The sequence below is a fragment of the Crinia signifera genome, chromosome 3 (genome assembly GCF_055691185.1).
Source record: "Crinia signifera chromosome 3, ASM5569118v1, whole genome shotgun sequence".
NCBI lineage: Eukaryota > Metazoa > Chordata > Amphibia > Anura > Myobatrachidae > Crinia > Crinia signifera.
The window spans coordinates 294481750-294496524 of NC_139219.1; the positions used below are offsets into that span (position 1 = coordinate 294481750).

A 14775-nucleotide genomic window follows, 5' to 3' on the forward strand; every position below is an offset into this window, starting at 1 on the left:
GTCAGAGAGATCTTGCAGGACTATCGCCCCGCCTTTATCGGCTTGTCGAATTACAAGATTTTTATTTTCGCTCAGATTTTTTAAGGCCAAACACTCCGCTGGCATAAGATTGGGGTGGACAGACGAGGAGTGCTCGACAATGGCAGGAAGTCCTGTATCGAGCATCCTAGCAAAGGATTTAATACTGGCATTATTTGAATATGGCTCGAAAGAGGAGGCAGGAGCAAACTGTTTCAAAACTGTAGGTAGAGGTGGTTTGACAGTTTTATTAGACGGGGGTTGATTGGCAAAGAACTCTTGTAATTTGATTTTTCTAATGAGTTCATGTTTCTCAATTTGCCACTGTAAATCACTAAAAGGCACAGAGGGCACGAAGGAAAGTCCATGATTCAAGAGTTTCAACTCACTTTTAGATAAGTCATGGGACGATAAATTAAAGATTATATTCTCGTGTTCGTTGGTGGGCGACCCGGACGGCCACCCCCTCTTCCACTGTTGCCCTCTTCGAGTATAGCGCCTCTTGCGTGGGACTTGGGGCCGCCTCGACCCCTCTGGGGGAGTCCACCTAAAGGGCCTGCTTTGGCACCTCTGGGTTTGCGTTGGTCAGCCTCGCTGTTAGAGCTGGTATTATCGGCCGATGTTTCTGTATCAAATTGATTGATAGTTCTTTGTGGACGCCGTTTGTTGCGGCGAAAGAAAGGTTTTTTAGAATCTTCTCCCGATAAAATCTCTAAATTCGAAACCGTGCACTTAGCCACTTTAGTGGCAGAAAAAGAGACGGATTGGATGGAACGGCTCAAGAGCCAATTGTCATCATACAAAAGAGAGCTTATCCTCTTTAAAAAAGAAAAATTATTAAAGGTGCAAACTGATTACGACAGACACACTGTCTACAGATGGTTGGCAGGCAATTCGGGAGAAGATTCTAAAAAACCTTTCTTTCGCCGCAACAAACGGCGTCCACAAAGAACTATCGATCAATTCGATACAGAAACATCGGCCGATAATACCAGCTCTAACAGCGAGGCTGACCAACGCAAACCCAGAGGTGCCAAAGCAGGCCCTTTAGGTGGACTCCCCCAGAGGGGTCGAGGCGGCCCCAAGTCCCACGAAAGAGGCGCTATACTCGAAGAGGGCAACAGTGGAAGAGGGGGTGGCCGTCCGGGTCGCCCACCAACGAACACGAGAATATAATCTTTAATTTATCGTCCCATGACTTATCTAAAAGTAAGTTGAAACTCTTGAATCATGGACTTTCCTTCGTGCCCTCTGTGCCTTTTAGTGATTTACAGTGGCAAATTGAGAAACATGAACTCATTAGAAAAATCAAATTACAAGAGTTCTTTGCCAATCAACCCCCGTCTAATAAAACTGTCAAACCACCTCTACCTACAGTTTTGAAACAGTTTGCTCCTGCCTCCTCTTTCGAGCCATATTCAAATAATGCCAGTATTAAATCCTTTGCTAGGATGCTCGATACAGGACTTCCTGCCATTGTCGAGCACTCCTCGTCTGTCCACCCCAATCTTATGCCAGCGGAGCGTTTGGCCTTAAAAAATCTGAGCGAAAATAAAAATCTTGTAATTCGACAAGCCGATAAAGGCGGGGCGATAGTCCTGCAAGATCTCTCTGACTATCATGCCGAAATAATGAAACAACTCTCTGATGTTGACACCTATCGCCAGTTGACAGTCAACCCCACTGCTCAATGTCGACAGAAATTGACCAACATCCTACAAATGGGAGTTGATGCTAAAATTATTACTCAAGAAATACAAGCCGTCCTGGTTCCAGATTTTCCAATCACTCCCTGTTTATACACACTTCCGAAAATCCATAAGGGCTTGTCCCCTCCCCCGGGTCGCCCTATTGTGTCGGCATGCGGGTCGCTGCTGCAACCTACTGCAACTTATTTGGATGATCTACTACAACCGCTTATCAAATCTCAACCTACCTTCTTGTTGGACACCACCACTTTTTTACAAAATCTCCATCAGCTTCCCAGATTGGCAGACAATTGTCATTTGGCCACCATTGATGTGGTAAATCTCTACACCATGATTCCCCACGCCCTGGGTCTGGCTGCTTTGAGACGATTCCTCAATACCCACAGCGATTTTGATTCTATTAAAATTGATTTTCTTATTGAGCTTATGGATTTGATTTTGTATAATAACTTTTTTATTTACAATAATACTTTTTATTTACAGCTACGGGGCTGCGCTATGGGCAGTTCTGTGGCTCCTTCATATGCTAATATTTTCATGTTTTCTGTTGAGTTTGATATTTTTCTTTCTGACCCATGCATTGTTGATCATTTTATTATTTTTAAGAGGTATATAGATGACCTGTTTGCCATTTGGCATGGTGATGTTAACCTGCTTCATGATGTCATTGTTAAACACAATGACACCAACAATGCCATCAAATTTACATTTGAAACATCCAGTAGTGAGGTCCACTTTCTGGACGTCAAAGTTTCCCTTAAAGCGGGCATCATCACTACCAGTGTTTACACCAAAAGCACGGACCGTAACACCCTGCTGTCCCCATCCAGTTGTCATCCCCGCAGTCTTGTTTCATCTTTGCCTTACTCCCAAATGCTACGCTACTACCGCATCAATAGCGATAGAGCTGATTGTGAGCAGCAACTTGATGCTCTCATTAAAAATTTTTGAAACGTGGCTTTAAACATCATGAGCTTGTCGCCTGTAAACGCAAGGTGTTACAATTAGACCGCGAGTCACTCCTTAGACACAAAAGTAAAGATACCAGCATGGCCAAGATTATGCCTTGGGTTAACAGATATAATGTTGTCTCTAATGAAACCACTGCTTTGGTTAAAAATAACTGGTCTCTAATTAAAAGTGATACCACTTTACCCCTCGGTGAGCACCGGGTTATGCCGTGCTACTCCAAGGGACGTAGTCTCAAGGATATTTTGGTTAAAACCAATATATCCATTAATCCAGAACCACCCACTGTGACATGGTTGGGTGTCCAAAAGAAAAAAGGTTGTTTTAGGTGCGCATGCACCACCTGTCAATTCCTTCTACCAGGTGATTCTTTTAGTCACCCCCATACCGGCCACACATTTAAAATCCGTTACAACCTTAATTGTAACTCTTCATACGTTGTTTATCAACTTATATGTCTATGTAGTTTATCCTACATAGGTAAAACTATTAGGAAATTTAAGGAAAGGATGACAATGCACAGGAGTACCATTCGTCAGGCATTGGCATCCGGCAGTAGCGAGCATCCTGTCGCCAGGCATTTTGTTGACAATCATCATCCTTTGAACAGCCTAAGATATCGGATGATTGATTGGGTGCCCCCCAATATTCGCGGCGGCGACCGTGGTACTCGTCTATTACAATGTGAAGCCCGGTGGATACACCGCTTGGGCACTATTGCCCCTAAAGGCTTAAACGAGCAAATTTCCTTTGCTGTATTCCGCTGAGCTCATTATATTGTGACTGTGTCTTTACTATATCTTTTGCCACATTGCGCTGTATTATGTGCAATTATGCTTTATTGGTGTGTATTTTCATTGTTTCATGTATTGTCCTGTTTAATATGCTATTTCTAATTGATTAGTCATTTACTTGTCTCAGGCTAATTGCTGTTTTTATCACCTATGAAGTGAGATTGAGACGCAGGTTCATACATTTTTTCTATTTCCATTTTTTAATACTGTTGCCTCTTGGTTCTAGTCGCAGTTCTTTCTTGTCACTTTTTTAATTATTTTTGGTGCAATTTTCCTCACAGTGTCTGAGAAAGCTGGATTGCGGTATCCATGGCAACCAAGCTCCCCACACGCTGCACACTCGTTCAGCGTGTGACATCATCATGTTGCGCCCTGTGGGCGGCTCCCTTGTCTCTCTGCGTCTCAGCCTCACCTCCTTGGTCTATGCTGCTATAAAGGTATGTCTTTTTTCTTTATTCTTTGTAACCTGACGACAATTTGATAATAAATTGAAACGTTGCTGCATACTAGCTGGCTTGTCTAGTTTATGGAGAATAGCCACGAGTGCCCCACCGCAAATCTACTATATATATATATATATATATATCCTCTATGGTACGTTCCTGGAAAGAGGGTATAAAAAAGAATTCATCGATGTGGCTAGATCTAAGGCCGCCATTAAAGAAAGAGATAGCCTGCTTGAGCAGAACATCAAGACTAAAAAACCAATGAACACAAGACCGTTTGTTACACAGTATAACTGTAACAATAAAGTTATCAGCAAAATTCTAGAACGACATTGGAACACCCTCTTAAGAGATCCGATTTTGGGCCAACACCTTCCCCCAAAACCCAATGTGGTCTATCGAAGGGCCTCCAATTTGAAAACTATACTGGCACCAAGTAGGCTGAAAACCATCCCCAAGGACAAAGCGCACACTCAAAACAATTTCCTGATTAAAAAACCTGGAGTAACATCATGCAATGAATGCATTTGTTGCAAGTTCCTGGATAGAACTCCGCTTAACCACACTCTTGAAGACGGCCGAATGTATTCTATTAAAGATGCGGTTACGTGTAATTCGGATCATGTGGTCTACATGATCACGTGTGGATGTGGTCTAAAGTACATCGGAAAGACCATCAGGCAGACCAAAATACGCATCCAAGAACACATTCGAAATATTAAAAACAAGGTTAAGATACATAGTCTCCCAAGACATTACTTGGAGAACATAACTCAACAGTGACCAAGGAAAACTTTTCCTTCACAATATTGGAAAAAATACCCATCAACCCTAGGGGTGGTGATAGGGGACAACATCTGATAAGAAGAGAGAGTTATTGGATTTACACCCTCGACACTCTTAAACTCAAAGGCCTAAATGAAGGCATAGATGTGGTGGCATTCATTTAACCACCTTTAACCGTCACCCCCCCTCCCCCCTCCTCTTTTTTCCTCTTCTTCTCTTACACAAATCTTAATTCATGCCATAACTGTGCAATGTAGATGGTTAATATTGTAAATGCAAGTTCAGTTTATATGGATATGCTCTGATTTTTTGGAAATACCACTATATATTTTTTATATATATTTTTTTTATTGGGTATACACATAGTATGTATTTATCCATTTTTTTTTTTATTCACACACCCCTATTGTCCGGGTCTATAAGTAATTTAAACACTCATGTTTCCTAATGAAAACACACGTCAATTATTGATTGACCCACAGTTTATCACTAATATATATGGTAGTTTGTCCCATTATGTCATATAAATAAATACACTTTAAAAATGGCCGCTGATTGGAACGCACATTAAAATTTGTATGTTCCATATGTCTATTTAACACTTCCTAGAGCTAGCGCTTAAGTTGTCCCTTAACCGGACTTCACATGCGTGAAATTAGAAGTGCACAGTTCCTATGCAACTCTCCCAAAATGGCCGCCGGTTGGAGCGCACATTAGACTCTGTGCGTCCCACCGGCTTCCAATACCACATAGAGCTAGTGCTCTAGATGTTTTTCTGAGCGGACCTTTACATCCGCATAAGTATTGCACTCAGGGCGCTTATCCCCTGTGCACACCTCCGTTTCTCCGCAATCCAAAATGGCCGCCGGTTGGAATGCACGCCATCAATTATGCGTTCCACCGGCTAGAAATACTAGTAGTACTACGATAGTTTGTTCTTTTTTCAACTTCTTCAATAGATAATGATGCGGTTTAGCATCACTAATTAGTCTCATTAGAGCTTTTCATCTAAAATCACTTTAATATCACTTTTTAAGCATTTTTCTGCTATCAATAGCCCGGAAGTGATGTCACACCCCCAGGGCTATATATACACTGCAGAGACACAGGGCTATCATTCACATTGGTGAACCCATGCTGTATGTGACTGCTCCTGTCCTTGCTTGTAAGTATTTCCCCTTATGGATGCCTAGTCTGATGAATTGAACTTGCATGTTATATTTTGGACTGTAAATTTACAATAAGATTACATTGTTTTTGTTACTAGATTTATTTTGAGGATTCCATTGCATCTGTAAAATTTCTTTGATTGGTTAAGCCAAACTAGGAATTTCTCTCATTTTTTTCTGGTATGTAAAATCATATGGTTGTTGAAGTCTGATTTAAAATATATGGGTCAGAGTGAGACATTTTTAAAAATCTATATAGATTGCTGGAAGCGTACCGGATTGTTTCTGTGACACCTGACTCCTAAGTATTTATTGCATAGAACACTCATAGGTATGTGTCCTATCATTAATTCACCACGTGGCGGTCATGGGCTAATTTCATTTATTTATCATATTAACTGTGGTCTCTCCATCTTGGTCGTTGTTCACCCCTTCTCTCCATCTCCTCCTCCTGTTCCATAAACCTTTGTGTCTAATGTGGAGCCTTAAACCATCACCTGTAAGAAATTAGTCAAGTACAGTATATGAGTAAATCTTTTATTTACTGGGGTTTCATAGACACTTACAATACCTTGACTTTTGGTGTCCTCAAACACTGGAATAATTATAGAAATTTAACAAAATGAAATTCTGCATTGGTTCTTTATTATCAGCGGTAGACCATGCTACTTTCACGATCATATAAGAAGTGATAATGCCCTGCATACTGTAGATACAGAGAACGCTCACAGGAGTTTTACACTGTGCTACCCTGCATTGAGAGAAAAAAAAAATATTCAAAGCAGCGCCGTAATTTACATTTTATTTCTAAAATGATACACACACATAGTACATATATTAAAAACAAAATTCATATATACTTCGTAATTAGGAAGACACTACACCTTATATGCTGGCGGTGGGAATCCCGATGGTCAAAATACCGACGCCGGAATCCCAACCACCGCAATGCCGACAAGGGGGGGGCCGTGCAGCAGGCCCTGTGCCTCGCTACGCTCAGCACACTATTTTATTCTCCCTCTATTGGTGTCTTGGACACCCATAGGGGGACATAGTGCCGGCGTTGTGGTTGTCGGGATTCCGTCGTCTGTATTTCGACTGCCGGGATTCCGACCGCCGGCGTATTGACCGCATCCTATATATATGTAGAAGGAAAGTCCGTTTCTATAAATGCCCTTTTGGTGAGTTCTGCATTGGCAGATGGGTTGCACAATTAATATATTTGGTATATTTACCATCCTTGGTGATATCAGGTGTCAGTCTCATCCAAGTCTCGCTTTAGCTGATGGCTTGGAAGTCTCAGTTGTGTTGGGATGATGTAGTGTATATTACAGAAGCCAGAATTACGCTGGCTTCTTTTTCTCAAAGCGTGATTCTGGCTTCTGTAGTAAAGGCAGGTTCCAATTATATAGCTACGAATACGATTAATTAAGCTAAAAGATAGGTTTTTGATGGATCACCAGCAGATGGCGCCAAACAAGCTGCCCATTGTAAGTGCTTATCAGAGAACGTTACCACTTTCCCAAAGAACAACACATCCACTAAAAAGATGATAGGCTCTTCACACTTTAAAGTTTGAAGAGCCTATCATCTTTGTATTGTAACGATTCATTTAGCTGTTTTGTATATTATGTGTTTGCTTCTAAAAAAAATAATTTTCAAAATTTGAAATATAATGAAAAACAATGTGTATTAGTTTGTTAAGGAAAATTTGTGTCATTGGAACCAAATAATGATTAATATTGACCCATTGAATATACAGAAATAGTACTATATAAATACTTACCTAAATTGTATTTTTTTTTCCAATTTTTTAAAGCGCAGAGCTGTTACACTTCACAGAGACCCTGTTGGAGGATTAGGTCTAAGCATTAAGGTATGGATTCATTTACTGCTTTCCTCTTAAGGAATGCTTACAGTATAGAAACAATTGGAAATGTATTCAGTGGTACTGGCTGGTGAACAGCCCTAAAGCAGAAAAAGTACTATACGGTAGATGTATGAAGCAGTGATAAGTGATAAAATGCCTGGTACTTTATCACCAGCCAATCAGCTCCTAACTGTTCCTTTTTAAACCCAACCTGTAGAATATCAGTCAGTAGCTGATTGGCCGGTGATAAAGTACCAGGAACATTATCACTTCTCCTCCCTTATCACTGCTTCATACATGTGCCCCTATATATTTAATTATCATATTATTTCATAAATATGTGGAGGGCTATAACTGTAGGTGTGTAAGAGGTAACCCCCCCCCCCATCCCCAAGGGCAGTCATGGTATTGCTACCTTGGCCTTTGCACCACAAAAGCGAAAGAGTGCACTGTTACTGTCTCTCTGGCATGCATGTTGGGCTTGCAGTCTACATGGAACCGACCCTGCCCCCAAAAAACATATTATTGAGAGTCACCCGAGTGCAACCCGGCACATCCTTAAGATGCACTTAGTGTTCCACTTCCTAGTCCTGATTTCTTCTCCATGATGTCATGACATTATGTGTGTTGAGGGAGGGAGGGCCATACCTAGGGACAATAATATACTGTTACAGTCCGGAGTATGGGAAGTGTTTAGGACAAGCATGTCCAAACTATGGCCCTCCAGCTATTGCAAAACTACAAGTCCCATCATGCCTTGCCACAGTTTTGCTATTAGGGAATGCTAAAACTATGACAAGGAATGCTGGGATGTGTAGTTTAACAACAGCTGGAGGGCCACAGTTTGGACATGCCTGGTTTAGGATATAGAAGCTTCTACTGCAATTCCATGTGATCTATGGAATCTTTATCCAAGACAATGTCAAAAAAGTTATTAAATGGCATTAGAAATAGAAATTCTGTGACATTAACTCAGTAGATCACTAGTTTAATAAATAGTGACTGGCAGGATAGGAAGACATACAGTATATGTGAATTGCATGTCCTCTCCCATATCTTTTGTCCTAATGTCTCTACATTGTGTTAAAGTCAGAATATTAAGATAAGTGAAATCATGACAATACAGTTTTATTAAATGTTATGTCAAAACAAAGGTTTAAAGAGATAAAAAGCGAGCTGAATAGTGTAATTTGGGGTGTAATTTTAGTAGAACTCATATTTCAAATCTAAATTCTGTATAGATTCTCCAAATTGCCAATCACAATATGTTAAAATGTTATTTGTTGATTTGTTTGAACACAGATGTAGCCACATTCATCACACCTACTGCTGAAACATGTTGTGTGCCGTGCCATGGGTGCCAGAGCTTTGTTAAGGTGGCATGTGCAAGAGTGCTTCATAGTCCGTGAGCACATTTGCCATGATTAGGACGCTAGTGCTAACAGCTACAATTGTATGGACTTGTGCTGGACAGGGTGTCTGTCAGCACTGGTTCCAGATTTTTATATTTATATATTCATTGTTTACACTTCATGGATTAGCTTTATTATATATATATATATATATATATATATATATATATATATATATATATATATATACACAACAATGCTTTCTCACTTGCCAGTGAGAAAGAAAGCACTCTCCACAAAGATTATTCAGTTTTTAAATGCTGAGAAAAAGATATGCAAATAAATGGAAAAAACCTGCTGTTGGTTTCAAAATCAGTCTCCAACGTTTCGGTCACCACTGTGACCTTAGTCATGGAGTGTAGAAGTCACCAAGCAACCAGCGTTATCAACATCACATACCTTCTATCTGTTTAACATGCAGCGCCAAATGCGCTTTGGGTCCAGGACCATGGAACGCACGCTGACGCGGAAGATAGAAGGTATAAAAAGCCGGGACTGGGGGTAAGCTGATTGTGGCTCTCCCTTTGTGGATGTTTGTCCCGTTGACTCATGTGATGTTGATAACGCTGGTTGCTTGGTGACTTCTACACTCCATGACTAAGGTCACAGTGGTGACCGAAACGTTGGAGACTGATTTTGAAACCAACAGCAGTTTTTTTTTCCATTTATTTGCATATCTTTTTCTCAGCATTTAAAAACTGAATAATTTTTATGGAGAGTGCTTTCTTTCTCACTGGCAAGTGAGAAAGCATTGTTGTATTTACATGGACACAGCTATACCTGTGTTCCATTAAGGCACCCCATCCCATGCATTTAATTGAAGGTGTGAGTGCAGGCTTTGTGGATCTATATATATATATATATATATATATATATATATATATATGTATCATTGTATTGCTTATATTAAAATAATTTTGTCCAAACCTACTGCAATATTTGAGTGAAAAAATTACTATATAAAACATACAATTCTTTGCACTATTATATGGAATTCATTCAAATCATAACTACTACAACAGAGTAAAACATTATACATTTCTTATTTTTTCACATTTTGTTATAATTACTGTAACTATTATTCAAATGTATGGAATACATCTAATTCTGTATCTTTTTGACTTGTAAAACACGTCACTTAGTTTATAATACATACAAGATCATTTATATTCCATAATCTTTAAACATGATATAGGGGTGGTGCCAATGGGTACCCAATCTCTGCAACCTAAGCAGAACAAATGGGTTTCCCAACTTAACCCATGGAAAATAGAATTGAAAACACTTATTCAGTCGAAACTGATTGAGGAAGCATACAGATGTTGACAAATACCCTATCGTTTTAAGTGTCAATTTAATTTTCTTCTGTGTTTTATCCTTATGCATCATTTTTAACTTATGATACTGTGGGGTCTAAGAACTAAGCATTGGGGCCAGATGCACTGAGCTTCGTAATTGATAACTGGAGAGGGATAAACTACTAACCAATCAGCTCCTGTCTGATATTTTTCAAACACAGTCTGTGATATGGCAGGTAGGTACTGATTGGTTGGTTGTTTATCACTCTCCATTTTATCACTTTTGAAGCTTAGTGCATCTGGCCTTCTGAGAGAGATCACATGAATTTAGATAAAAACCTAAGGGGCAGATGTGTTAGCTCGTAACTGCCATGTTACTGGTTGTGTTCGAAAAATGACAGGAGCTGGTTGGTGGGGTACTTTGTCTCTGCCACTTTATCTGTCTCCAAGGTTATGCATGTATGCCCCTGTGGTTTTTTTTTTTTATTTATTATTATTTTTAAGTTTTATTTATACTTCTAACCATTGCTGTCTACCATAGTAAAACCGATTTCATCATTATGATTATTTATTACAATAGGGAGTTCTATTATGAAGCAATTCATCTAGTTAATAAAATCTTTTGATTATTGATTATACATTTTTGTTGGGTAATCCCTTTATTTGCCTATTGTATTCCAGATTTCATGTTTGGGTAAGAGGGTGTATGATAATTGATATGTTAAGTTCCTACTCTGCCTTTAACAGTCCCTTACTGATTGGCTCCCATATTTACAGTAGTTAAGTCTTAAGGAGCCCACACACGCACCGTTGCCAGCGGTGCGATGCTGTACGATGGGGTGCGCGCTCCCGCGGCACCTCATCGTACAGTACAAAAAGTATGTGCTGCACATACTTTTTGTACTAGCTTTGGTACTTGTGGAGTATCACGGCTCCCATCGCATGCCATCGCATGCCATATGTTATGGCATACGATGCGATGTGATTTGTGTACGTTATACGATGGGGACAACGCATGGCATTGTATACGTTACCAAACATGGCATGTGATGCAATGCGATGTTTAAACGTATAACGTACGCCCTCGCATACCAACGCATCACATGCCATCGTATGCCATAACATATTATGGACAAATGATTGATAAATATTAGTATCACTGGGCAAATTAATTAATGTTGGTAGGCAAATATCGCAAAACATCGCATCGCATCGCATGCTTAAAAATGGCATACGATGGGATGCGACGACATGTTGTACGACATAAAGTAATAACCCATCCCGTCGCATCGTATGCCAACGCATGCCTGAACATTGAGGGCATGCGATGCGATGCGATGCGTTGGGTTAAGATGTATGCCGAAAAGTGTAAAAGAATCGCATCGCATCGTATGCCATCACATGGCACAACATGCATGGCATGCGATGCGATTCCTTAAGATCAATATTGTGGGAGCCGTGATACTCTTTACAAGTACCCTAGCTTCTTCTAGCATAGCATCGCATGCACATCGTATGCACAAGGCATACGATGCGATGCTATGTGTGCTAGTTAAGCCCACAACGCACTCCGGGATCGGTGCGTGTGTGGGCTCCATTACATACTCATCTATAAAGTACCCTCCTCACTTGTGGCTTGTTATACATAAAAAGTAATAATAATGTTATGTTCAATTCTATATTCTGTAATAAGTAGCATTTATTTTAGTAAAAATAATAGCATGATCAATCACAACTGTTTTAGCCCCATCTGTATTATGTGTCAGTTGTATTGTAATGAAATTGGATCCTAAGAATATCCCTTTTAGACATATTCCAAAATACCGGGTTTTTGCACATGAATGCACATTGTTGTTTGAAAGGCACCAACCAAGGACTGTGATTCCGGGTCCCCGACCCTACATATGACCTGGCTTTCCCCCATGTCTTTCTTCCCAGGTCGATGACCTGGGTTAAGTGTAAATGATGCTACCCAGGAATTTGCTCTCTGACTGCTTAATTGAATTGGTCAGGAAGGGCCACATGATGCCTGCTGATATAATCAGTGATAGCTGGAGAGGGACAGATGCCACACATGAGAGGAGCACAGAACACAGTGCAGATAAGTGAGCCTTGTTTACAAGATATATGTTACTTGAACAAAACACTTTTATGCTTTGAATAAAAAGGGTTTGAAAATAAAAACTGGTATGGTATTCTTATTGGTATACTGTACGATACATGGAATGTAAATTATTAATGATTGCAAACCACACCCAGCCCATTTAGCGTTGTCCCCACATTTGCATGACCTCATTATTGTGTGCCTGCAAACCATCCCCTTATGATGACACTGCCTTAAAAACTGGAAAAAACATCTTATATGTATGAAAGGTATATTTAATTTTACTAGCAATAATTTACTGGCAGTAAGCTTTAACATTACCGGAATCAATATAGTTTTACTAATTTCTTTGCACCTAAAATGAAGAAATTTACACACAACTTCATTTTGGTTGATCATCTCTTGTTATTAGAATACATGTGTATCCATATACACTTACCCTTGAATCGTGTAAAATTTCTCCTTGCGACTTACCATATCATGTGGCATTTTCTCAAAAAAACTGCATTTTTGTGCTAAACTAATCCTACTTATTTACTACATTATTAACAATGTAGTACATTACTAGTGAAAAAGTATATATTCTGGATAAAAAGGCAAAGGACAGAATTCCTGCATTATACAGCATGAGAGAATCCTACCAAGCATCATTATATTTGATCAGCTACAGGTTGAGTATCTCTTATCCGAAATGCTCGGGACCACGAGCATTTCGGATAATGGATTTTTACGGTTTTTGGATATTTTTTCAACATACTTACCTGGTCCCCCGGCGTCCATATCATCCCCCGGCATCCATGGCGGCCTTCAGGATCTTCTGCAGCGGTCCCAGGTGTGCATTGCATGAGTTTGCAGGCACACCGGTGATGTCACCGGCGCGCCCGCGCACTCGCACAATGCACCCCTGGGACTGGAGATGACGCAGAAGAGGATCCTGAAGCACGCCATGGACACTGGTGGATGTGGTAAGTATCAAAAAAGGGGCAGGGGGACCCCCCCCCCAAAAAAAAAATATATATTCTGAAAAACCATGGTTTTTGGAATATTTTGGTTTATGGATATTCACATTAAGTATACTCAACCTGTACTTGAGATCAATAGCTTTTGAAATTTAGGTAAAGTAAAGCACTAATCCCAAATACAGTATTTAGAAAACTATAAGTGACTTGGTATAGTATTAGTGAATTAAGACGCAAAATTCAGAAGAAGTACTCTGTATGACAAGCCACACGTGATATGATTTTTGGAAAAAGTGTGTTTTCTATTTTCATCATTAAATTACCATAGGGTTGATTGGTCTTTCATTCACTATGGTATTGTTAGATTACTGCAAAGTTTTACAGACACCTGGCATGCCAGTGAGCCTTAGATTTCTATAAGGGACAATTTCCTGGAACCAAATGCTGTCGTAATGCTTAGTTTATTTTGTCAAGAGGATGGGAAAGGTTCTACGCCATAAGAACTTGTTTGAGATGTAGTAAGCTGTTAGTAAATGTTTGTGGTTAAAAAAACATGTAAAAAAAGTTGCCAATAGTACAGACAAATGTTTTTTTTCATAAAAACTGTTGGTAATGTATAAATTCATTATTTAATTCACTAACAAATATGTGTCTATTTCAGGGTGGATCCCAACATAAAGTGCCTGTTGTTATATCTAAAATCTTCAAAGATCAACCAGGTATTTAACTATTTGTTTTCTAACAAAATTCCTGCAGAATGTAATATTTTGCTTCACAACTACAAAAACTATAAAATGTGACAGCTGATATGTGAACTGCAATGTGTAGAAACACAACAATAATTTATAAAGTAAAACAAACTTGTAAATTCTTAATGCTAGGGCATAATAGACAGTATAATTATAGATTAAAATAATAAGAAAGTTTTTTTTATTATTAAAAATGAATCAAAGTAGATTTTCAACCAACAGCTTCAGACAATTATTTTCCATGGAATTATCAAAGAAGACCTCATTAAAAAGAGGTTAAATCATTTTCCAAATCTTAAAAATACATTGTTGAAACTCTATCTCATGTTTGTAAATTATTTTAATATTCCAAGAGAAGAAACATGCAATACTGTATTTGTTATTTTTTTATATTGTTTTTACTTTACATTTACTGCAACTTGTTGATTTTTATTGCTCTTTAGCTGACCAGAGTGGGTTATTGTTCACAGGCGATGCAGTAATGCAGGTAGG

General features: G+C 39.3%; 1 protein-coding gene across 1 annotated transcript in view; it reads left to right on the forward strand.

The window, feature by feature from the left end:
- The window catches only part of SNTG2 (syntrophin gamma 2), a 349806-nt gene that overhangs the window by 191239 nt on the left and 143792 nt on the right, over window positions 1-14775 (forward strand). The window contains exons 3-5 of the mRNA XM_083178467.1: window positions 7711-7767; window positions 14196-14253; window positions 14727-14770. Coding sequence (XP_083034593.1) covers window positions 7711-7767; window positions 14196-14253; window positions 14727-14770 — 159 coding nt within the window. The remainder of the gene's footprint in view (window positions 1-7710; window positions 7768-14195; window positions 14254-14726; window positions 14771-14775) is intronic.